Source organism: Hyaena hyaena, unplaced genomic scaffold (genome assembly GCF_003009895.1).
Source record: "Hyaena hyaena isolate Hyena2069 unplaced genomic scaffold, ASM300989v1 scaffold_597, whole genome shotgun sequence".
Taxonomy (NCBI): Eukaryota; Metazoa; Chordata; class Mammalia; order Carnivora; family Hyaenidae; genus Hyaena; species Hyaena hyaena.
In genome coordinates, this window is record NW_024081231.1 from 567,270 (window position 1) to 594,562 (window position 27,293).

The 27,293-nt window shown below is 37.0% G+C and overlaps 1 protein-coding gene across 6 annotated transcripts in view; it reads right to left on the reverse strand.

Annotated features, from left to right (window-relative positions):
• CEP128 (centrosomal protein 128) overlaps positions 1-27,293 on the reverse strand; it is a 408,652-nt gene that overhangs the window by 258,024 nt on the left and 123,335 nt on the right. For 5 of the 6 annotated variants that reach the window (XM_039257020.1, XM_039257017.1, XM_039257021.1 and 2 more), the window contains 3 exons: positions 25,074-25,724; positions 19,941-20,105; positions 3,295-3,471 (listed from right to left, as the gene is read on the reverse strand). In XM_039257020.1, coding sequence (XP_039112951.1) covers positions 3,295-3,471; positions 19,941-20,105; positions 25,074-25,724 — 993 coding nt within the window. The remainder of the gene's footprint in view (positions 1-3,294; positions 3,472-19,940; positions 20,106-25,073; positions 25,725-27,293) is intronic. The other variant, XM_039257022.1, reaches the window with a different exon arrangement.

Genomic DNA, 27,293 nt, shown 5'->3' on the forward strand with positions numbered 1-27,293 from the left:
CATCTATAAGGTAGGCAAACTGCCTCATAAGGCCAAGGTATAAATTAAATAAAATGAGGGTTAGCACAGTGTCTAGCATAGAGAACACCATTATTACCACTAACTGCATATAAAGAGGTAATCATCAGGAAACAGACTTCTAGCTCTATTGTAACAAAAACACTACAACAACAATTTGTTATAAACAGGTGAATAAAAAAACCTGTGTATATATAAATATACAAATATATATGAATATATATATATATATTTATATATATATAAATGACAAAAAGGGCACTATATAATAATGACAGCTAGCATTACCTGAGTATTTACTCAGTGCAAGATACTTCACTCCATAATATGCACCTTATATATCTTATTTTACTTTATCCATAAAATAAGCCAACTTACAAATGGGACACGAGTTCTTAGAGAAAAGAGAAATACATAAGCTGTCCAAGGTCATGCATTAGCAATCTGGAGAGATGTAATCTGAACCTATATCTGCCTTGATCCAAAGCCTATCCTCTTTATGCTCAGCAAATGAGTGCATACTCGGAATAGGAGTTAGGAGGAAAGCTCTTCAATTATCAAAGACGGGTCTGTGAAAATGATGTAACTTTAATTCAGGCACTTTCCTAACTGTTTTATAATTGTGGCGGCTTATGAAGTGTCTGTCCTTAAGTTTTCAAACATTACATGCATTTACTAAAGTGGAATAAGTAATAAATACGGTGGCTAGAAAAAGGTAATCAGAAATAATATCAACACTCCCAAGGACTTCCCTCAGGCTCATTTGTTATATATCTATTATCCAATTCATATCACAGCTGTCACTCTCTATAGCAAGTGGCTTAAAAAAATTCATCCACAATATTTCAAAATCAATAAATGACAAAGAATGAATTGGAATTATTCCATTTTTTAAAAACATTCTATAAGACCCACTACTCTCCCTTAGATCTCTGAACTGTAAAGCAAAGAATCAATTTTATTTTAACAACACCTTGAGTAGTTTATTTGAGGAGACCAAATGTTATATTCTTGGTATTTATTTTTCCCCCATATTTATAGGAAGTTAACAACAGAACTTATTAATGGAAAGAGACTCACAAAGAAAAAAACTATACTCTAAAAAAAAAAAACTTAATAGAATTTCCATTCTTTTAGATTTACTTTCCACCCATCACTTGGATTGAACTGGTCTTTCTCTAGGGGAAAAGGTGTAAAGATCCATTACCACAGTCAACGTATTCCTCTTAAAGAATAGGGTGCTTTTTGGAAGATGTTAGAAGGATCGTTTGGACCTCAAAAAGAAGTAAGAAAATATTTAAGCAATCTGCTATCTTCCCACTATGTTTTAGCCTTGCCCATAACACGGTTTATGTATCTTATCGCATGATCCATGATTCCATTTCTACATCTCAATCTGATTGAAAATAGGCCACTTTGACACAAATACTTAAATGTTTCACTATTTTCTTTAACTTTTTAGTAAATATTTATTTTTGAGAGAAAGTAAGCAGGGGAGGGGGGAAGAGAGGGAGGGGGACAGAGGATCCAAAGTGGGCTCCGTGCTGACGATGGAGAGCCCAATGTGGGGTTTGAACTCACGAACCGTAAGACTGTTACCTGAGCTGCAGTCATACTCTCTCAACAGACTGAACCAATCAAGCGCCCCAATATTTCACTATTAATATGTGCTTCTTTTAGATAAAATTAGAATCTTAAGTCCATATATCTCTTAAATATATTTAAACATGGCAAGTCTTAAATTAAAAAAAGCAGCATTAGACAGGAAAATGAGTACACCAGCATTACAACAGGCCCTAAAACAAAACTGAAAGAGTGTTTCTTCTAAAGCCAATTCTCATGTTTAGCCCCTAGTCCTCTCAAGCTGATATCTGAGCTTTTTGTTAAATGTAACTAGAAATACATTCTGTAGAAGTTCCATCAACTCCACCAAAATCTATCCATCAAAATATTTCTGTTAAAGTTGAATCCTAAGATAGTTTCCACCGTAACACCAGAATTAGAGTTTTCTTTTCTTTAGAACACCACTTAAGAAAAAAAAAAAGAAAGAAAAACGATAAGAGCAGGAAAAAAAGAGGAGAAAGCCATATAAAAAGGGAAGATCATTTTAAATGAAGAAAGACATGACAAAATAAGAAAGAACCATCTGAAAAAATTTTTTTAATATTTTTAAAAATATATTAGGCATAACACTATAATTTGAGTCCTGCCATATCACCACATGAAATAAATACAGGGTAATGATGGCTACAAGATATGTGTTACAGTGCTACTGCATCAAAGGAACACAACCCGGGGTGCCTGCGTGGCTCAGTCGGTTAAGTGTCAAAGTCCGGCTCAGATCGGATGATCTTATGGTTCATGGGTTCAAGCCCCGTGTCAGGCTCCGTGCTGACAGCTCAGAGCCTGGAGCCTGCTTCGGTTTCTGGGTCTCCCTCTCTCTCTGCCTCTCTCCTGCTTGTGCTCTGTCTCTCAAAAACGAATGCTTAAAAACAAAAAAAAAAGGAACACGCAATGCAATAGAGCAGTCTACAAAGGTGCTTAAGTTCAAGGAATTAAGAACATACGTGATTAATTCTGTTTTTATTCGTCATTCCCCTAGAACTATAAACTGAATAGCAACATTCCATTTTAAAGACAGAAAAACTAACCTAAGTATATTTGTTTAAAAACAGAAGGCAGAGAGCATTGTGGTTACTTGTTTAAGCTCCAGAGTCAGGCTCCCAAGCTTTGTAGTCCTGCTTCCAGCATTTAATTGGATACAAGGCCAGGGCCAAGGTACTTAACCTCTCCAAGCCTGGCTTTCTCTGGTCTAAAATGGATTTAATCAAAGTATCTAATGGACAGGGTGGCTTTAGGGGTTAAGGGAGAGAATGCATATACTGTAGCTACCACAGTACCTATAATAAAACTAGTACTAAATACATGTTAGCCATCAATATACTAGCAACAAACAAAAATGGGCTGATAACAGCAAGCCAGCCCTCTTGACTCCAATGATATTTGTTTAGTCAGAACTGCTGCCTCTCTCATAAGACATTTTCTTTTCCAGAGTGAGATAGAGGCAATTCAAGGAAATAACAATACACGATACACTTTCTCTCCCACGACAGCGCAATAGACACAGTATCTCATTCTAAAAAATGCAAGGTATTATTTTGTTTCATAAAACTTTCCAGAATAAAAATGTGATGACCATGTAACCATGCATTAAAAACTTATTATAATTATATATTAGGAAACTAAGTGAAAGGCACAATGAGAACTCATAATTACTTTCAATTTCTCCATCGAGTCCCTGGAGAAGGTTTTACAAGCTGCATCAATTTCCTTTCCTATGACACCAAGAATGGATTCCTGTTCAGTCTCCAGACAAAGAAGTTGATCCTTGAGCTGCAGTCTGGCCTCTTCAATCCTCCTTAAGTGCTCTTCTTCATTGCTTATATGCTTTTCCTAAAACGTGGATAAGAAATAAAAACAGAATTATTAAGAAATGGCAAGAAACGCTTGTAATATCTGTGTAGCCAACTCCAAAGAGTGTGTAAGGAAACACATCTGACTCGGTCAGTCCCTTTACTTTACTAAGAACATTCTGCCTACTCATCAGCTGAGGTTACAGAGAATTCAGAAGAAGGGCACTGAGGAAACTGGGTGAGTGGATACTTGGCAAAGAAAATTAAAGTAATTCCGTAACCAAAAGAAAAAGAAATTTAAAGAAATTCTTTACATTTTAGTAACATACTGTCATTAACAGATTGGAGAGTAAAAACTGACACCACAAACAGACTTGGAGCTTTCAGTAAATATTAGCAAAACACGAGAAAAAGTAAGATATAAAATAAGATCGTTAGTTTTTTTCATTTCTGAAATATCCCATATGACTACCTTACCTTATCAAGACATAGATTTTAAAGAGGTTAAGTTTTCAAATACAGTCATATTGCATAAATACTTTGAGTCATGTCAATTTGATCAAAGCAAGATAGAGGTACTTTACAAAAGTAAGCAAATATATTTAAAAAAAAGGTTTCTGAGCATCCTTTAGGAGATTACAAAGACTTGGGGGCCCTCTCTAGGCAAAGCAAGTCCCATTCATTACGGCTGCACAGTCTCATTACTAGAAACATTCAAGTGGTGTTGCACACACCTGAAGGTCACAAAAATCACTAGAATATCAGTAAAAACAGTAGCCCAAAAAGTCACGATGGCTGGCCAGCTTTGCTTTCACTCATTACACAGAGACCTCATCATCTTTACCTACCCTAGGGAATACAACATAAGCAGGAAGATGATGTAGCTGAAAAACCCAGCTTGAAGTTAAGTGAATAAAGGGGCACCTGGGTGGCTCAGTTGGTTAAGCGTCTGACTTCGGCTCAGGTCATGATCTCACAGTTCGTGGGTTCGAGCCCCGTGTTGGGCTCTGTGCTGACAGCTCAGAGCCTGGAGCCTGCTTCAGATTCTGAATCTCCCTCTTTCTCTGACCCTCCCATGCTCACGCTGTCTCTCTCTCTTCTCTCTCTCTCAGAAATAAAAACATTAAAAAAAAAAAAAGTTAAAAGAACAAAAGAGATCTGCTCAATGAAAATTCATCACAAAAGGAAAAGATAGCATTTTAGCAGAATCACACAATATTTCCTTTCAATTCAAATTACTTTTTAAAAATGAACGAAACCCTCTGCCCAAGAGAACAGAGTCGTCACACAACCTGTCTTCTGTCCTTCTATCCAGCCTCACCTCCGTCCTTTCCACTCTCTCGGACTGTGACTACTTGCAGCTTCTCTGACAAGGCTGCATACGTCCCCCCACCCCCATCTGATGTGTGCCACTCTGCTTGAAGCTGTGCTACTTGAAAATGGGGCCCGGTAGCTCAGAGGCGGCAATTAGCCTGATGACTACATCCTCCCAGTCTGCAGCTCAGCGCTGTAAACTGAGGGACTGGATTTTCTTTTCTTTTTGGTGCTCTGAGTGGAGCCATCTTTCCGCAACAGAGGAACATGAAGCTCACAAGAGACTCATGTACAAACCAGAAGGCCACTCAATTAACTACATCAGCTTACAATGAGAACCACAACTGCCATATGGATCAGAATGTTTGTGTCAGCATAACCAGTACGTTTTCTCCCTGCAGCCCAATCTGGATGGGAAGGCAAATTTTAACCAGAGCGTTGCTTAATGAATAGGAAATCGGAGCGAGGGGAATCTGTGTTATGAAGTGATGTGTAAACGCTGTCACACCAATGGCAGTCAACACCCTGGGCGGGGATTTTTGTCTCTGTATTGTTGCTAGGTACTGACCACTTAGACTTCCTATCCTTCCAAGATCTAGTCTCCTTTCTTTACTGACCGCCTGATGCAGAATGTTCCGGGAGCATATTATGTGTATCGCAGTATTTTTAAAAATGTAATATAATTGTCTGTGTAGAAGCCTCCCTCAATAAACTACTAATTTGGGGAGACCACAAAACATGTTTATAGTCATCTTTTTTAAATGCCCCAACTTTGCTGAACAAATTATTTAATACTTTTGGAAAACTCAGATTCAACACTGGAAAGATCATTTCATCAACTACCATGCAGACCTATATGTACTCAGAGGCTACTGGGGTGTGCTAGGAGGTTCCTTTCATGCATTCATAGACCTCCAGACCGCTGCTATGTTCTCACTGGTGTGACATTAATAAAGAAAATACTCTACCAGGGGTTACGAAGCTATGTTCTCACTGGTGTGACATTAATAAAGAAAATACTCTACCAGGGGTTACGGACAACCGTTGATATTCTAAACGCAGGCAATTCACAATGGTATTCTAACTGTTCCTTCTTTTCGCATTTCCCTCAGAGCTGGCTTTCCTCTATCCACTCCTGCTTTTCTGTGCTCTCTACCACCTGACTCATCAACAAGACAAAACTTTCTGTATTTTGATATTCCTGAAAAGGTTGACACTGTCAGAAAAGGCTCCATAAATGCAATCTCTTTAGCAAAGAGACTATCCACTTCACTATCTTCTGTGAGAGAGTCCACGTGCTACGTCCAACCTCCCTTTGAAGTAAAACTATGAACTCATATAGACCTTTGAGATTGGCAAGTCCAATTACCTATTGTGCTTTCAGGAATCCCTTCTCTGACATTTCTGACAAATGGTCATCAAACCCCTATGTGACCAGCTCTAGTTTCTAAGAATAGGATATTTGACAAAACTGTAACATCTTTCCATTAGTGTGAGTGCTGTACTCAACAATTAAATAAGTGAATCCTGTGCGCGTACTAAGTTACATACCAGGTAAACCCATGTTCTTTTATTTAACTCAGTTTCAGGCACTCCACCATATTGGTTCCCCACCTGCATGTCCCCCAAGACCTTAAATATAAAAATAAGCTCTTCCATTCTGTACTTAAGGAACTGTAATTTGATTTATTCACTCATTCAACCAATTTTTATGGAAGGTCTACTATGATGAGATATTCTCCTGAGTACAAGGGACAGAGTGAATAAGATAAGGCTCCTGTCCTCATACAGCCAACAAATAACTCCGTGAAATGTCATCCCTTTTGTTTTGCCTCATTCTTCTGGTTGGAGAATACCTATATGGGGGCGCCTGGGTGGCTTAGTCGGTTAAGCGTCCAACTTTCGCTTAGGTCATGATCTCGCGGTTCGTGAGTTCGAGCCCCGCGTCGGGCTCTGTGCTGACTGCCAGCTCAGAGCCTGGAGCCTTTTTCAGTCTGTGACTCCCTCTCTCTCTGACCCTCCCCTGCTCAGGCTGTCTCTCTCTCTCTCTCTCTCTCCTAGAAATAAATAAAACATTAAAAAAAAAAAAAAAAGAATACCTATATGAATACCAATTGGGGCACCCAATGAAATAGTTTTTGTCCCAGTTTCAGGCTTCAGAAAATAGCTCTACAAATGGAACAGCATGGCTAATTCTGTGGGACAAGTGGGAAACTGGCTGACATTAATTCAATCATCTTGTCTGATTTGAGGGTATATGGATTAATAAGAGGAGATGATACTATTTAGGCACGATTATGACTATTCCCTGGTTCTCTAATGAATTCAGAAGGCGCAATAACTCTACAACAAGATTAACCAAAAGCTACTGTATATCTACAGAACTAGAGGTAATACAAGGTATTTTAGAGTCTATTTAGAAATATGGATGAAAAAGGTGACTTTGTGGTACAATGGATAGGGCACTCGACTTCTAGAAATATGGAAGACACAGTCCAAATTCAATGTTTCAGCATGAATGGACACAAATGTCTGGGTCTTGGGAATATAAGGAGCTTCTCTGTGAGAGGGTGGGAGGATAGGATTCAAGAGATAGAAACAGATGAAGCTAACTATACATAGTAGTCTATATGATCCAAAAAGAAAGATATCCTAGATCATGCCTGATTTTGAGAAAGAACCTTAGAGAAAAAATTCAATCCTTAATTATACAAATGAGGAAACCAAAGTTCAGAAAGACTAAATAATCCGACTAAAATCAAAGATGCCATAGTCCATAATCTGAGTCTCCTGGCTCCCTAAATCCTCTCTATCAAAATGTCAGGTAAGTTGAGGGGCACCTGGGTGACTCAGACAGTTAAGCGTCTGACTTCAGCTCAGGTCAGGATCTCATGGTCCATGGGTCTGAGCCCTCCTAAAGGCTCAGAGCCTGGAGACTGCTTTGGATTCTATGTCCCCCTCCCCCCTTTCTGCCCCTTCCCTGCTTGGCACTTGCTTTTGCAGGCTCTCTCTCTCTCTCTCTCTGAAAAATAAATAAACATTTTAAAAAATGCCAGATAAGTTGAATTCTTAAAATTGGAATTTAGAAAGCCAATGTGAAAAATTCAGGAAAGCTATCAGTAGGTAATATGGGGACTAATATAGTCTTAAAGTAGAAAGAATATAAAAAATACTTCTGAGACATTAGTATAAATGAAATACATGACATATTGGAAAATTCAGAATAGACCACAAAAAAAAAAAAAAAGAGGAAAAAAGAACACCATCTATAGCCTAAACTTTTAGGGGCTATCCATCTATACTGGATATGTACACTGTGTACACATAAAACCTGCTCTTGGCAGATTGTAGTCAAAAAGTACACATTAATCACACACTAAGCAAGGTACAGTTCTACTGTCAAGATAGCAAAGATTTTATGAAGCTTCCATTTCAGGACAGGAAAGGATTACACTGTTAACATTTGTGTCTAAAGTAAGTAAAAAATAATACTGCTCACAATCTCATCAAACACACACACACACACACACACACAAAATGTTGACTGGCTTGATCAATGGACCTATAAATTCAAAGGATAAAAAATGTTCCTCTAATTATGTATTTATGTTACAACATGCTCTTTACACTCAGAACATTCACTTTCCAAAAGGCTGTAAAGATTACAACGAGACAATCTTAATGGAAATAGAACTTCAGTAAAACTAGAGCATGTCCAAACTGTTATATCCTTGGCAAAAATTTATGAGATTCCTTCAATGTCTTAAGAGTTCCGGAAAAGTCATTTTATTTCCAGTACGGTTGTTACAGGACATGAACATAGTTCTTCACATACTTTAAAAGAAAAATTTTAGCAAATAAAACACACTCACATGACTAAATAAATCATTAATTACAGAGTTAAAGCTACTCCTTCACTGAAAACTAAATTGAATACGCAACTATGACAGTATTTCAGCCCCAAGACCATCTTTATACATCAGCAGTGGGGGTGAGATAGGATAAGAGGTAGAGTGAGACCAAATTATATTAAAGGATGGAATTAAAGCTAACATAATATAATTCAAAGTTATTGGAAGCATGGCATGTTGAAACTGTAGACGAGCACATATCACCTAAGAAGTTTTGAGAAAGAATATTTCCGTAAGTCAAGATAACTGTTATGCCTAAGCCTTAAATTCAGGACGCTAGCATTACAAGGCAAATTATGAAACTATCCTGAACAAAAATTGGATCTGTCTGGAAGCCATTTATCTAATTCTCTAAAGAAACCTCACATTACTTATGCCAACAGAGTTGACTCAGCTGCAAGGAAGTTAAGTTACAATGAAATGCCAACCAAGGCAGAAACTTCAACACAACTAAAAGAGAAGGATCTACTATGGATATTACAGGGTATCTGAAAAGACTTTAATCAGGAAAATTACCACACTGCAGTTCAATCTGTCTTGCACAACAGCAAGAAAATAAATAAACAAAACATTAAGTCTTGGCCACACCATACCTACTTTCTACAAACGTATTTCTGAAAGATACAAGATCTTTATATGACAGTGCAATTCTTAAATTCAAAGTATGGCTATATATTAAATGTTTAGATTGGTATCAAAAAATAAAAACGAAGCAACACTTCCAAAATCAACAGTTCCGATCAGTTTTTTAAAGTCTCCATGGATTGAACCTATGTATATCTTTTGTCCTCAGTGAACCCAACATTACTCAGGAATAAAGAGGACAAGGGAAGGTCCTAAACTGAATTTTCTACTTGTTATAGAAGTGCAATAACAAGAACTTCCTTCCTCACCCACATGGATAATATAACACTAACAGACAACTTGAGCTCTTAGGAATAATAGGAATGTCTGCCCCTTCTCTATTCTATGCTCCCAAGGCACTTAACACAAGCTTCCCCTAGAGTTCTTACTCCTTCGTGTGTCTTTTATGTCTGTCTCCCCAACAGACTGAGTTGCTATTGGTTAGAGATCTTATTTTTTATTTAAACATCCCAGTACCTAATAGTGTCTCACACAGTAGTCAATTGATAAATCTTTCTGAAACATATATATTCTCTTACGTTCCATTCATCCTGTGAGCATTTGTGTGTGTATTCTCTACGTGTGAAGCAGAAAAGACCCCACCTATACAATAATGAAAAAAAAACAGAACTTTTGAACTCAAGCAACTTCTTGTGTTTCTGTAAGTTATTTTTGCAATAAGTTAATTAGCAAACTCATTGAAGGCAATTGTCTTGTCAATAACAGGTTATTGTAACCGGCAAGGCAAGGTGATGTCACAAAAGTGAGAACACTGAAGGTGGTAAGAAATGATCAGATGCAGAGTGAATGTTAAGGATAGAATCAATAAGATCTGCTGACAAATTAAGTATGGATCCACGTGTGAGAGAATGAGGTGATTCTTTATATGTATTTAAAAAGCAAAAGAACATTAGAATTCCTACTAGAAGGGTGGTTTCCTAAAATAAAATTGCTCTTATGTTGTGGGTTAGGTATACTCTTTTTTCTCCTCTGTAAGCAGATGCTTTACACTATTTCCTTCAAAGGAGAGGAAGAAGTTACGATTAATAGTACACTAAGAATAAGAATTGAGAGTGTTAGTAAAACAGTCAAGCTAACAGGAAAAAAGTAAGGTATAATTAGAACACTGGATATATGATTTGATGCACATTAAAATTTAAGTATGAAAGACTTTCCAATCCATAGCCTAGTCTTAGGCAGGCATAGGAAAGCTATCCATAAAACGGAAACCAAAAAAAATGGAAATTCAAATTTAAACTTCTAACCCCACTTAAGGCAATTATTCTGGCCTCAGGCTTTTTAGTATCTTTTTCTAGGAGAATATTGAGCAATACCAAGATCATTGGCAGCATAATCAGAAAGGTGTCAGGATATGTATTGGATACATTCCTAGAAGTTAATATTCAAAGTTGGAAACAAAAATAACTCTGAAGGGTATTTTACGCACTCATTAAGTTTTAGGACCATTTTGCAATCATTACGTATTTCTCTTAAGTCAAATGCCGGGAAACAGCAATAGCGTTAGTTATTTAAAATCAGCCACTTTTGATGCATTTCTATTTCTGAAACAAAATATGGACAAGGAAACAAACAACTAGAGTTTCAAATTATGCATTTGGAACGAACATTGTTTAATTTTCAAAAGAAAAAAAAATGTATCATTCATCACCAGAGAAATGTTTATAAGCTTACAGTGTCTTTAAAAACCATCAGGATTTCTTCTTTCTTTTTAATTTCTTAAAAGATGCTTAAGCATGCATTTAGTCTTATGAAAGAATATGGGGGAAAAGTTTAAAAACAAATTTCTAAATAACATAACTTACGTAAGCAATGAGTACCTCTCTTTGTTTTTGTTCCTAAAATTTACTTGTTCAACATTAAATGACAAAACAGAATGAGTCATTTTAAACTGTGATTAAAAAAAAAAAAAGCAAACTCAATGAAAACAAACCTGGACATTCATTTTACGTTTCCTTTTAGGGTCTACCAAAGCAAGCAGGCTAGGCCAGTTTAACTTCCAACAAAGCACTGAAACAGACGTAATAAACAACTCTTCCTCTTCGCTTTGCAGACCACAACCACGTGTACCAATATTTAGCCTAATTCCTACACTATGGGCATCGCTCACAATTTCCAAATTAAATGAAATCAAACTAATAGTACAGAATTTTAAAGGATATTGTCCAACAAGACTACTTTCTTCTCAAGCCCTGTGGTTATCAACCACTCAATGAATTAAGGATTAAATGACAGGCCTCTCAATCACAAGTCCAAATCAGGAATGATAAAGATGCAAACTCTGACTTCACTCACTACATTTATTTAAAGTGAACCTCACTGATTGCAAATGGTTAGCGGAAAAGTCACTGCCAATGGAACAGAGTTTGAAAATGGCGTCTTCACAGCTATGTTCCATTTTGGAAAGTAGCGACCAAATGTACTTCTATACAACATTGACTTCTGGCCCCATCCTCTGCCACAGCTGTAAGTGCAACTGCCCCCCACCCCAATCAATGCATAGTCATGTCACCTTTGCATTTTAAACTTGCTTCTTAAAATCTGGCATAGTATTTCATACATGGTAAACACTCATATGTTTCAGCCAATTCTCTGTAAAAGTCAAAGACTACTCTGGACTTAATGACTATAAAGTAGTTCAATTAAAATCATTTTATAAATGATAAATACAAAATTTACAATTTTACCTTTAATTTGACCATCTTATTATTTTCATTGTTTTTTTATTTTTGAAGATGATAGCAATCTCACAGGAAATTACTCATAACATCTTAGTCAGTGGTTATTTAGAGTATCTGGTTTAAATTTGCTCCAAATTAATATGTGGTAGCTACAGCTTTATTCTACTTACATAATTTAAAAAAGATGAAGCAACAAAGAAAAAGTAAGACTGCCTAAAAATGGCCTAAAGTATAAACATTAAAGTGAAAGAAGTCAACAGATCATTTGCTTCTATTTCTTTTCATACTGAAAGAAAAAACAAAACAAAACAAAACACACACACACACACCACTGAAATCAGAGAACTGTGCCTGCTACAATAAAAGAGTTTTTAGTAAAAAAATATGGAATTGTGATTTTACAAAGTAGTGAATACTTTCAAAAATAGGCATCTGACCATCATATATTTTTCCACATCATGAATAGTAGCAATTCTTAACAGATGGTCAAATTAGAACTGAAAAACAAAATTAAACAACACTGATTCATCTTTTCTTGCCACAGATATACTTTATGTCACAATATCAGGTTTTCATTTGATTTTTCTAACAAAATCACTGATGACTCCTTTTCCAAAATTGGTGTCAAGCTAAAAAAATAAAAGAGTATATGGTAATCTGTTGAATATAATAACCCTAAATTTAAATTCAACACTATGAGGTCAATGAAAAGATACAAATGTGAGTCATTTTACTGGCAGTGTATAAGGGGAAAAAATAAAAGGAATTTGTACCCATATCCTGATTCCACCACAAACTATGCAATGTTGGGCAAGTCACTCTATTATACTCTCAACCTCAGTCTCCACCATCCGTAAAAATGGGCATAATTACTTTTGTAAATGAGAATTATAATTACCATTTTTCAAAGATCCACATTTTGTATAAGAAAACTATCTCTTAAGTGTTTTTATCCAATATAATCATAGCTTTAAAATATGTTGCTAGGTGTCACTTCACAAATAACCTGAATAAAGCATTTCATGGGAAGGAACAAAAACACATTTCTATGAATCCTGATCTATTCAACAACTTAGGTTCCTATGAACTGCCTTGGATGTCTCACGATCTGTGGCCTTAAGGGGCTCCAAACTGTTTCATCAAGGTTTCTCATTTCCTGAAGGAACAACAGGAAGAAAAAAAAAAGTCCTCTAAAGAGAATTCAGTATACTACAGACATAAGCAAGAATTATAAGAGATAGCAAAACATCCCAAATAACCTACCTAATCTATATACTGGCTCTTACAGATTCTGATACAATAGAAAAAATAGGATTGGTAAACCTGATTCCTATTTCCATTTCTACCAAGGGACAGCTGAGAACACCTGGAAAAGTCAATTAACTCTTGGGCCAGAACTGCCTCATCTATAAAAGAAGGGGGGAGAATGGGAGCTTGGTATTGTTTAAGGCTCTTTTATACTTTAGAATTATGCTGATGCCAAATGTTTTGGGAAACACCACCTCTGTACAATATTCCAGTCTGATCTTGTAAATTTGAGACAATGCTTATTAAAAACAAAATCTAGCACACAGATAGTTTCTATGGGGCAGAAAAATAGAAACTACTGAAAAGTCTTCCAACGTTGCCATGGTTAGCTGTAATCACACGGTATGTGTACCCATGTGACAGCATCTCCAGGAACAGAGGAAGTTCTACATGTGGTTGTCATTAGGAGTGGATTAAAGGCGAAAAGCAAAACGAAGAGAGTAAATACATTTCTCCTCCAGGTTTGAATATCTAGTAGCAAGAAGTATATTTGCATAATTCTGCTTAGAATTAAATCAGTAAAAAATACAAATGAAATAGCCAAATATGGAAAATACTAGATCATTTGGATAGACATTAACTGATTTATAATTTTAAAATAGAAAAAAAACACTGTATTGTAATCAACAACAAAAGAATACCACATCCACCAGATAAAATACTGGGTGTTAAATAAACTTGATTTTGAAAAATGTTCAATGACGTGCAAATTCAGAACACAAAGTTGTGCATGGCAAATATTCCCAAATGGGATCTAAGTATCTATGCGTGTAGAAAAGACCCCTGGAAAGAATTTCACCAAAAAATGAATGTAAGAAAGTTAGGTGATGAGATTATAAGTGAGTTTTTAAACCTTCCCTATAAGTACCCTTCATTTTCCAGGATGAAAATTTGTTTTATAATTAAAATTTTTTTTAATTAAAAAAATTTTTAATGTTTATTTATTTTTAGAGAGCAAGAAAGAGAGAGAGAGAGAGACAGCACAAGTGAGGGAGGGGGAAAGAGAAAGGGAGGGGCAGAGAGAAAGGAAGACACAGAATCTGAAGCAGGCTCGAGGCTCTGAGCTGTCAGCACAGAACCTGATGCAAGGTTTGAACTCACGAACCACAAGATCATGACCTGAGTCGAAGTTGGACACTTAACCAACTGAGCCACCTGGGTGCCCCTGCTTTATAATTTTTAAATGTTCCTATATAAAGAACAAAATATTTTCTAAGCCTGTAATTTCAGAATTTATAAAAATGAATATACTCAATTAAATAGTTATTTCCCTAATTCCTGAAAAGGAATGTCTTCATTAGATCTTCATTGGACATAGGAAAACAATCTCAGAACATTACTAACATTTTTTATCCATTTTTTCCATTGCTTATAAATAGATCTGCCTAAAATATTTTATATATTTTTCCATAAAACAGCCATTCTTCTAAAACATAAGGTTCAAGATAATATACCTAGTATAAATAGGATAATCTACAAAATAATATTCTCTTAATTTTTTAGACACGAGCTATGCCTAAATTATGTAAATATGTTCAAAATTAAAAACAATGTTTAATACTTACACTACCAAATTACTTGAAAAGCTCCACAAAGATGACCATTAACAATCATCAATAAACTCATACTTCAATAATTTTTTTGAGTTGGATCAGATAAATGTCTGTATAGATAATACACTATATAAACACTATATATTTATGAATACTATATAAATTTTGATGTTGACCTGCTGAGCAAAAATTACTTAATTATACATGAACTCTTTTGATGATTTAGATTTCAGTGAAACTACTAAAAACAGATTTCTGATAAAATAAACATTATGAGTTTCCAGGTAAATGCCCGAAGAATAAAAAGATTAATATTAATAAGATCCTTTTAGAACAAAAGAAGAAATCAAATGCTTTCCTTTAAATTTTTAAGCAAAAGGAATAATAAATTTCAATGACACTATAGATGGGGAAAAGTTCTATCTCTAACATTTCATGAGAGCTTTTTCCCTCTAAGAAGCTCATAATAAAGTTTTAAATGCATATGTAAAAATTCTGTGGGTTGCATAATACTTGTTCTCTTTGTCATGTAAAATTGAAAAATAACATTTGATGTTAAAGTAAAATCAGATGCTGGAAAAAATGCATTTTATTACCACATATCACCACTGAATGCACTAGGAAAATATGCTAAAGTTAGTTATTCTGTGCATATATACTAACAGCAATCTTCTCCTCATCACCTGATTAAGGCTGCTGATGCTAATGCTTTAAATGAATTTTGATGCAATTTTACCATTTCTTAGCTTACCAAGTAAGAACATGACAAGAAACAAAGACCTAAAAGTATGTGGTTAAAATAGTAGCAAGACATTTAAAAAAGACGGAAATGTGCCCCACCAAGATGGCTCAGTGGGTTAAGTAGCCGACTTAGGCTCAGGTCGTGATTTTGCGGCTCATGAGTTCAAGCCCTGCATTGGACTCTCTACGGTCAGTGTGGAGCCCATTTCAGATCCTCTGTCCGCCCGCCCTCTCTGGCCCTCCCCTGCTCACACTCGCTCGTTCTCTCTCAAATATAAACACTTAAAAAAAAAAAAAAGAGGGGAAGTGTATATTAGCCCCATAAAATGAGCATGCAAGAATAACGCTGTGTTAGGCAAACAAGAAAGGCATTCCCTATGACGGGGCACCTGGGTGGCTCAGTCAGTTAAGTGTCTGACTTCAGCTCAGGTCATGATCTCACAGTTCGTGGGTTCAAGCCCCACATTGGGCTCTGTGCTAATAGCTCAGAGCCTGGGGCCTGCTTCAGATTCTGTGTCTCCCTCTCTCTGCCCCTCCCCCACTCATGCTCTGTTTCTATCTCAATAATAAATAAATTTAAAAAAACATTTAAAAAATTTAAAGAAAGACTTCCCCTTTGATTACAGCAAAACCACATTTGAAACCCCTTCAATCCATAAGGCCCCATTTATCAAGTTCACTGCACTGCTCACATAGTAATCTTTTGGCTACAAGTCACAGAGCCTTTTTTTTTTTTCTGAAAATGTATTTTCATCCTGTTTTCTTGTTTTTACTTTCTGCAGTCTGACTACCACACACACACACACACACACACACACACACACAATGTATATATACACCTGTAGGTTATCTATATTTTTATCCATATATTATATACATGTGTAAGCATGTATGTGTGTATACACACACACCTCTTTACTCACAATTTACTTATAAATTACCTACTGTGTATCTGGGTCTATGCCTGATCCTGGGGATGGAAAAACAATCAAGATTTGGTTCCTGTCCTCAAATAGAAAACATAATTATAAAACTGCCCCCTTGATTATTTTGCATAACACACATGCCTTCAGTATCACTTGCTGATGGAACTGCCAGGCCTTTTCACGAGGGAGCCTCCTTTTTGGGCCATCTGTCTCAAGTGAATCAGCACAGTCTGGTTCTAAACTTTCAATCTGCACAGTTCTGCATAATTCTTACTCCTAGTTCCCTGGCCCCTCACTGCCTAACACATTATTAGTCTAACCACAGGCAGTCAATCAATAGTTGCTGACTGGTTGATTGCTTGGTTGAACCACTAATCACCAATATCCGGAAACACAACAATAACAAAATAATGGCATCTACTAATTGATAGCTTATTAGATATCAGTTACTCTGACAAGCACTTTATATACACTGTCCCATTTAATTCTATAATAGAATTATTTTCACATTTAATTCTATCTTTTGAAAGATGATAAACCTAAGGCTTTGAGTTTTAAGCTACTTGCCTAAAGCCATACAGCTAGAAAATGATTTCCAACTCAACATTCTGCCATAGCCACTATTATCACCTTTCAACGAGAAGAGTCCTACCTATAGACGGCTTAACTCAACAAAAAAATATTTTTAATTTACTTTGAGGTGGGGGGAGAGAGAGAGAAAGAGAGAGAGAGAGAGAGAGAGAGAGAGAGAGAGAGAGAGAATCCGAAGCAGGCTCCACACTGTCAGTACAGAGCCCAATGGGGTGCTCAAACTCACGAACTGGAGACCATGACCTGAGCCAAAAACAAGAATCAGACACTGAAGGGGCGCCTGGGTGGCTCAGTCGGTTAAGCGTCCAACTTCGGCTCAGGTCATGATCTCACGGTTCATGGGTTCGAGCCCAGCATCGGGCTCTGTGCTGACAGCCAGCTCAGAGCCTGGAGCCTGTTTCGGATTCTGCGTCTCCCTCTCTCTCTGACCCTCCCCTGCTCACGCTGTGTCTCTCTCTCAGAAATAAATAAAACATTTAAACATAAAAAAAAAAAAAGAATCAGACACTCAAAACAACTGAGCCACCCAAGCACCCCCACCCCACAAAATTTTGATTCATATGTAGCCATATACTAAGGCGCGAGTCAACATAAACAGCTAACTCAATCAAAAGCATATAATCACACACACAAAAAGGATATTAAAGAAAAGCAAGCATTTAAGCTATATATATTTATGTAGGTGTGTTTAAGACCATTGTATCTTTAAGATTTTTCACCAGATTAGACTCCAGAGATATCTTTTCTCTGCATTAGTAATCACTGTCAAGACTAAACCATATAGTTTTACCTACTGAAAGGGATTTTGTTTTTCACAACCCAGCCATGAGCATTCAGGTGCAGACTGTGTCTTATCTACATCCAATCCTGGCCCCAGCACAAGGCCTGCCACATACTGGGTGCTCAATACATAGCCATGGAATGCAGTCATTAAGTCTTAAAACTCTGACCTTAGGTGAACGTTCCATTTATCTGAATGCCTGAGAATACATATATATCTGGAACACCACAGGCAGAATCAGTGATGAAATATTTAAGCAGAGCAAGATAAACTTATATTCCAACATATGAAATCTGAACCACTATTTCTTAAATGTAAATACATAAATATAAAACATGTTAACACCATCTTCTGACTAGAATTTTAATTATAGCAAAGTTGGAAAATTTCACATTATCTCCACAGTAACTACACCCTGGCAAGAGATACAGTAAATATGTGTGAACGCTGGATGCACTAGAAACAAAACATAAGAACTCAACTGCAGTGGTTGTCAAGATTGCAGGCTTAAATTTAGCAACTTAGCACATTTAATCATAAATGCCTAATTTATATCTTATTTCCTTGATTTTTATTTTATTTTATTTTCTTGAATGTTTTATTTATTTCTAGGAGAGAGAGAGAGAGAGAGACAGCGTGAGCAGGGGAGGGTCAGAGAGAGAGGGAGTCACAGACTGAAACAGGCTCCAGGCCCTGAGCTGGCAGTCAGCACAGAGCCCGACGCGGGGCCGAACCCACGAACCGCGACATCATGACCTAAGCGAAAGTTGGACGCTTAACCGACTAAGCCACCCAGCCGCCCCCTTATTTCCTTGATTTTAACAATTACTAGAAAGGTAAAAAAAAAAAATAAGTATGCATATATATATATATATATATATATAATGTATTATACATTACATAATATAGTGAATTTTGCAAAGTACAAAAGAAGATCAGTAAAGCAGTCTCATCCTGGAGGTTTACGAAGCATTTTATGATACCCTACCCAGGGTAGCACCTTCCTCACAGATGTTAGTAACTTGTATTAAGTATAGGATTCATTTGGCCCAGTTTATGCTGTCTTCTATCAGTACTTCAAGGATCATCCTTATTTACATTTGACTTCTATTACACTCAACTGCAAATCCTTTTTGGAAGCTGGTGGAAGAAAAATATCCTGTCTTCCATTTTTAGTTGATTTTTGCCACAAAAGTAGTGACTCTCTAAAAGTCCCTTGTATTCTACCCAATTCCTGATCCACAGCAAATACTCAAAATAAATTCACACATCTACCGAGAGGAAAGTAGTAAGCCTGCTACGGATGTCCCAAGGTTACCAAACTTCTGAAGCTCCTATCTCTAAAACTGCAAAAATGAACATAATAGTATCTATCTCATAAAATTACCATGAGCATTAAAAGTGCCTAGCAGAGAGCGTGCACTTGACTATTATAGGTTTTATTTTGAGCCTCCGTTTCTTCATAGGTTAAAAAGGATCAATAAAATCTAACCCAGAGCTGTGAGAACTGAATAAGCACAATATGTAAATAAACTGGCATAAGGGCCTGACATGCAGCACGTCCTCAAAAAACCAGAATTCCTTTCTTTGCTACCTTGCCTCTGAACTACTTTAAGATCCAGAAGAAACTTGGGGCGCCCGGGTGGCTTAGTCGGTTGGGCGTCCGACTTTCGCTCGGGTCATGATCTCGCGGTTCATGGGTTCGAGCCCCACGTCGGGCTCTGTGCTGACTGCCAGCTCAGAGCCTGGAGCCTGTTTCAGTCTGTGACTCCCTCTCTCTCTGACCCTCCCCTGCTCACGCTGTCTCTCTCTCTCCTAGAAATAAAACATTAAAAAAAAAAAAAAAGATCCAGAAGAAACTTAAACATCAAATGTAGTAGAATGTAAAGAGTTGGTTCAAAGAATGTAATCTATCATTTTAATAAACATTTTTTATGGCACCAATACAACTTTCCCATGAAAGACTACAATTATTTATTAATACATAAAACGTAGCCTAAGAAGAAATATTATAAGAAATTTGAGTACGTCTTTAAAATGAGCATTTGTTCCTATTTTTACCTTTTCTTCTAGCTGGTCCTTCAAAGTCTGATATTTTAGCTTCAGTTTTTTGTTCTCCTGTTCATTCTGGGTTAATTCCTCTGTCAGCCTGTCACACTGTGACTTCAACTTCTCTAGCTGACAAAGATGGACTTTAGCCGTGTTCTTATCTTCTATGCTTTCTGCCTGAGAAGAAGAGAAGAAGAGAAAGTCCACTGGCCACAGCCAACCTGTACACCAAAAAGTTACACATTTTAGCAGTGGGTAAAAACTTCAAGATTTTGCTCTATGCAGCTGTACGGAAACATACACACAAAGAAAATGCCCTTTGCGTTTATTCAATCACTCCGCAGTGCTCGCGAAGCACTCCCTCAGCGAAAGGTCGCAACTAGGTGCAGAGATAATGAACGTGAAGAGAGAGGAGAGGCCTCAGAGGCCTAAGCTCTCCATTCCACAGCAATGAGTGAGGAGTGCAGCGGACACTGTACCAGCCCAGGGAGGGGACATCAACTCTGCTGAGGGGTGATGACAGAAGTGTCCCAAAAAGGAAATACTACCACACAGTACTGACTGATCAGTTTCGTCATCTATAACCCGGGGTTGTGTGAAAGAATTATATATTTTCAGTACCACAACATTATCCATACCACCCTTTGAGGCTAAAAGGATTATGAATCGTAACAGCCAAGAAACTACAAATAATTTCACGCGAAAAGGAGTTTGCCAGTGATTGTTTCAGTACCAATGGCATAAGAAAGTATCTGGGATTTGATCTTTTTCTGGAATATAACCAGAATCAGGTTTAAGAAAAAAGGAGGAATAATCTATTCCGTATATGGGATTCCATAAAGATTTGCCAGGCACATGAAACTTAAAATAACATCTTAAATGTTATTTTAAATATTATTTAAAATGTTTAATGAATTTTAAAATAACAACAATGTAAACACTTACTATATGTCACGCACTGCACTGCTCTCAGACCTCTCTACATGGGTTTCCCTCATTTGGTCGTCACAGCAACCAAACCAGGGAGGTACTGCTTCTACTGCCTCCTTTTTTGAAGCTGATGCCCAGAGACACTCATAACTTGGCCCAGGATATGGGATGAGTAACTGAAGAGCCAGGATTTGAACCTAGGAGTTCTCTCTAATGTCCATGCTTTCAACTACTCTGCCGCACTGCCTTCAGAAAGGTACATTTATCATTTTTAAAAACCAGCTGGGTACACTTGTCAGTGTTAACTGGTCACGCCTACCAGTTACCAAGAGCCAATAAGCAACTACCTATGATCTGCTTAAAATATATTAATTCCTAAAATATATGTTTCTTTTCTTTTTCCAAGTGTATTGTAAGTGTGTAATCAGGCACGTAGGAATTCGATCATTGGAATCAATTTCCTGAAAGAAGTTTTGTCAGCTTTCGACAAAATCTATATTATATTCACCTCACAAAATTCACCTAAGACCAGATGCCATTTTAAATTAACAAAAGAATTGATTTCAATGAGGAATCCTGTTTTCACAACCCAAAAATAAAACTACAAAATAAAGTCTCTCATCAGGAAAATTGCTCAATTATGATTTCAAGTTTCAATAGAATGCTTTGCCATTTATGATTAATGAAACTCTTAGGTATACAAGGTTCCCCCTAAAGCCAAAGGCGAGCTGGAGCTGGCTCAGGGAGCCTTAAGAACCAGTGGAGCCCATCTCTTCCCGACACTGCCCCTCTCTGGTGAGATCTTTCGTAGCCTGAAATCAAATGATATACTTATACGACACTAAAACCGGGCAAATCCTGTAAATCAGGCTTTCCCCCTACACTCACTGAGAGCTTATTTTAAAATACCTATGAGCACACTAATGCCTAAAGTTGGCCAAGAACTCACTTCTTGTTGTGGTTTTATTATTACATTTACACTTCACTCTAAAGTTTACAAAGTGATGTCATACTCATAAAAACCCTGTGGTAAAGACATTACTAGTCCCATTTTATTGATGAGGTGCAAAAAAGTTAAGTAACTTGACCAAGGTCAAAAAGCCAGCAAGTAGCAAAAGTAAAGAGTTCAAATCCTTGGTCTTTTGATTCCAAAAAAGGCTCTACGAAAATTATCGTTGAAATCATAATCATAATATCGTTGAAACACATAATGATAACCCAATATCCTTCAAATATTAATAGTAGCTAGAGTATTTCATTAAAATATTTAAATTTAAAATGTTTAAAAGGCATAAGAAGAGTAGCTCTAGATGGGGAAAATATATAATCTGTGCAGAGAAAAAATATGGGTAATGTATTAGACTCAAAAAACGTAATAAAGGTGAACCCAGAAGACAAAGAAATATAATATTTATAGAGCTACTTGTCCAAAGTCCTTCTACACATAATTCCTTGTACTAAATCACCTATGATGACCATTATTAATTCCTTTTAATTACTATAAATAAATAAAAAGTATAGAATTATGTTAATGAAATAGCAGGAGGCTGGGGTTGTTCCTGATGGGCAACTCATTCAGTTTAAAATGAAAGTGCTGAGGGGGGGGGGGCGCCTGGGGGGCTCAGTTTGTAAAGTGCAGGACTCCTGGTTTGAGCTCAGATCATGATCTCATGGTTCCTGGGAGCTAGCCCTGTGTAGGGGCTCTATGCTGACAGCCCAGAGTCCGCTTGGCATTTTCTTTCTCTCTCTCTCTTAAAATAAGTAAACATTTAAAAATAATTAAAATAAAATAAAACAAAATAAATAAAATAAACTGTGCTGGGCTATCACAATCTCTGGTTCTCCTTTTAAGCTCTTTCGTTGCTTTTGTACTACATTCAAGAGTGATAGTAACAGCCTTCCTATATCTGTTTTTCAAATCTAAAAATGCCTATAAAGTTCAGAATATCTGCAGCGTATCTCTAAATTATATATTCTTCACATACAAGTAATTTCTTACAGCTTTACTGTGATCTACCACACATGAACACAAAGCACCTCCCCAAAAAAGGATGGGGAAAACCACCTAGTCTCCTGTTGAATACTATCTACCCTGTTTTGATCCAACCCCCTCACAATTCCTCAGGGACCTTCTCCACCAATCTCTGACAAAAGGAATGAACACGTTTTTAGTTCTTTTAACCTGTCTGCCACATTTGATACTCTTGACTATACTTTTCCTAAAATGCCCTGCCTAGGTTTCCAAGATACCATTCTCTTCTGGTTCCCTCCTCTCATATAATCCTTTATTCTTAATTGCTAGAACCTCTTTCTCAGTACTTCCCTTATAGATTGGTATTCTAGAGTTTCATTCTCTTTCCTCCCTATACGCTCTCATCCAAATCCCATAATTTCAACTACCACCAATATGTTACTGGATCCCAAATATTTAACTTTAATCTCAATTTCCTCCTTAATGTCTAACCCATTATGCACTAAAAACTGTTCTACCTAGACTTTCATGGTTAGGCTTCAGGTCCTTTCCACCTAACTCAAGATGCTAAAAAACTGGATTTGTCACTGTTCTCTCCAAATCTGTTCTGTCTGCATAATCTACCTTGAAAAATAGCCTCATTATCCACCGAGTCACCCAACTCTATACCTAGTCATCATCGATTCTACAGCTTTTCCAGTACAGCAGTGTAGTTAAGAACAAAGGCACCTGACTACCTAGGTTCAAACTCTGTCACCACTACTTTCTAGCTGTGAGACCTTGAGCAATTAACTTCCTATGTCTCAGTTTCCTCATTAGAGAAAAAATAGCAAACAATCTGCAGGGACAATAAGAGTATTAAATGGTTAACATATGTAAGTTTCTTACAGTCATGACTGGCACAAACTGAGCGTTTAAAAAAAAAAGTCAGCTGGTATTATTATTATTGTCAAGAGCCAATCAATCAACATACAACATATATTTTATTTTCTTTAAGATTAGCTCTTCCCCATAACTCTGACTCTCCTTTTATATGTCCTCATCAACTCTGACAGACTGTTATGCCATACTTCATCAATATTAAGACGTATTCTCTCACATTTTACCACCTCTATCTTGGGAGATAGTTGTCTTGCAGCTGATAGTATTTTACATATTTTTTTTTCTTAGTAGAATAATGATGCATCTGGCAATTGATGGTGTCTTAGGTTCAATGAAATATAGTAAAGCCCTCTTACCTATTCACCCAGGCTCCATTCTGCTCTGCCCATCCCAATTAATAACCCCAAATCCACTATTGCCAGTAAGCTACTTAGAACTGGGGAAGAATTCATAAAATAGCTGAAAGTATTCGACAATTGTCAATTTTCATTATAATTTCATTTTTCGTCATAAGCGTTATTACAGTAGTTGTATTTCAAGGAATTTTGGAAAAAATTATAATTAACCTTGTCTGTTTATTCACATATACAACAGATAACTACAATGTTCCAGGAACTGTTCTGGGCACTGAAGATACAGCTATAAACAAAACAGACTCAAATCCCAGTCCTCCTGGACTTTTCATTCTAATAAAGGGAGAATAAAAAATAAATAATATGGAATCTGTATCATATGATGATAAGTACTATGGAAAAAAACTAAAGCAGGAAGATGGGATAAAATTATCACACTGCTGACAATCATGTTATGAAGTAACTCCCCTGCATGGGGATAATGCTTATACCATTAGACCCTAGAAACATTTCCCCAAGTTCGATATCTCAATTAAGCATTTATCCAGGCAACTTTGATTTGGAAAAGAAGGGGTAAATCTCAAAAGCCTTGGATTTACACAGCTCATAAGCTGATCCACTTTAGTTACCATACTAATAAGGACTGTGGTTATAGCTTCTATGGCCTTGACAAGTCTTTGCCTTTTATATTTTGGGAGGTCACAAATGTCGAATGAGGGCACATTTCAGGTCCCCGACTTACTGCCACCTCTGCCTTTCCTGAAATCCCAAAATAGCTACATGTTCTTTTTAAAGGGTTTCAGTGCTCTGAAATAGGCGCTCCCAGGTGGCTGCTATAACTCATTTCAACCTGGCTGAACAGGCACAGATAAGCATCTTTACTGTTAATTTTATCTTCCCTTCAGTGCTTAGGTATACAGAATAATCTTTAAAAGTTTATGCTTTATTAACTTCATGAGCCACCAGAAAAGTTCCTTCAGTATCATCAGGATAATTCAGCTCAGGTACCTTCAGTGTTCTAATATGATTCTCAGCCTCACTCTTTTCCTTCTTGAAGTGCTTCATCAGCTCCTGGATGTTCTGCTCGTGTTTAGTTTTCACACTCTGCAATGACGATGTGAGATCTTCCAGCTCCCTCTGGTGAACGTCTCGCTCTAGCTTTAACTGTGTAACGATTGTCGCTGTTTCTTCGTCTCTGGATTTTGCCTGCGTCTTGAGGTCTGCAAGGTTCTTAAGCACCTCTTTCCTGGCTCTCTGTTCCTCAGCCAGTTTATTGGCAAGATCGGCCCGGATGGCACTCAAGTCCTTGACAGACTCTTGCATCTCGAGAAGTTGAGCTTTGTCCTTGGCCTGGCTCTTCTTTAGCTCTGCGATTTCTGCTTCCAGGTGAGCTTTCTCAGCTTTCATCTGGCTTTGAACCTTATTCTGCTTCTTCAATTCACTTTCTAGCCTATGGATAGTGTCCAGGGAATCCTTGACTTCTAGTTCAAGGTCAGCTTGCTGAGCCTTAATATCACTCAGTTTCTGCTCCTTACAGTGAAGCTCCTCCTCTTGAAGGGCACGCTTGGTTAAGACATCATTCAATTCCTTTCGAAGATTCTCTATCTGTTGTAACGCTGCATAAAGCTGGCTTTTCAATTCATCCTTTTCTTTCAGAATCTATCAAGTTAAAAAAAAATTCACTGTAAAGGTTATCATAGAGACTGTCAGAAAATAAAGTTTAATACACACAGAGAAGAAAAATTCATAAAATAATATTTTGTATTTTTCCATCTTTTTAATGAAAAATAATTTTAGGCTAGAAAAGGAAAAATACAATTACCCTGAAGTAGCACCACACTGAAATACATGCTTCAGATTTTCATCACCAACAAAGGTCAGTCCTTGATTATAAAAAATTATTTAAATGCAGGATAAAATTTAGCAAAAGAATGGGGAAAGAAAAGAGACTCCTATTATAATTTACCAGAGGTTGAAATAATATAATGTTAATTAAAATAACAATTATTTGCATTTCAGTTGCACAGGTTATTTTTTTAATTGCACACTTTTAAAAAGGAGAAATCTCAAAAAAAGATAAAGAAGATAATACAGGGAGGCATGAAGATACAATCTAAGAAAGGCATCAACCATCATCTTATCAGTAGTGACAAGAAATACACCAATATCTAACTGGGAGTCTTGAAGTCCCAAAAGGACAGAAATAAGATTAAGATTTGGAGAGGTTGGGAAGGGACTCAAGAGAAAAGTCAAGGGACCAGATGTCCATCATCCTCTGCCTGCCTCTCTGCAAAGTTAGGGTTGACACTGATGGCTGGAGGCCAAAATCTAACCCTCTCATCCTTACCAGCCACAAATGCAAAGAAAAAGCCAGCAGCTAAGGAAGCTGAAATCAGTTCTCCACCTCACCCCCCATGCCCAACACTGGCACCAAGAACAATCTCTGGGCCTGAGTATTGATGCACGCCACACCTTGACCACGGAAAAAAATAAGATTTGTGTTTCAGAATTAGAAATAATGAGTAAAAATGCAAATAATTACAAGGCAGTTTTACACTTTATATTTTATACTTCAACAGGAAACAATTCATGATAAACTGCAATGAGTCAATCACTCCAAAAAAATATTTTCCTCAAATCCCTGTCAGTTTATCAAGGAGAAACAGCATGAAGCTAGCATGAGAAATAATAAAAGGAGGTGGTTAAGCAGATGAGCTCTGACCAGAAAGAACTGAATATGATTCTTAGTCCAGCCATAAGTCATTCTTGGGCTTTAACGAAACTATTTATCTTAATATAGATAACAATAACACCTATATCATAGGGTTGTGATGAAGACTAGTAGAAAAGAGTTTGGTTGGGCAGAAGATTCAAGTTCAAGGAGAGGCCAGGATCTTCATTCAAGACAGTGATCAAATCTGTGAAGAAGAGGTCTAACTGATAAAGCAACGTCCCTGGATTGAAAAGACTCGGGACCACAGAGGAAAGAATTCATTTTGGTTTTTTTGTTTAAAAAAATTTTTTTTAATGTTTATTTATTTTTGAGAAGGACAGAGCGCAAGGAGGGGAGGGGAAGAGAGACAGGGAGACATGGAATCCAAAGCAGGCTCTAGGCTCTGAGCTGTCAGCATAGAGCCTGATGCGGGGCTCGAACTCATCAACTGCGAGATCATGACCTGAGCTGAAGTCGGACGCTTAACAGACTGAGTCACCCAGGTGCCCCAGAAT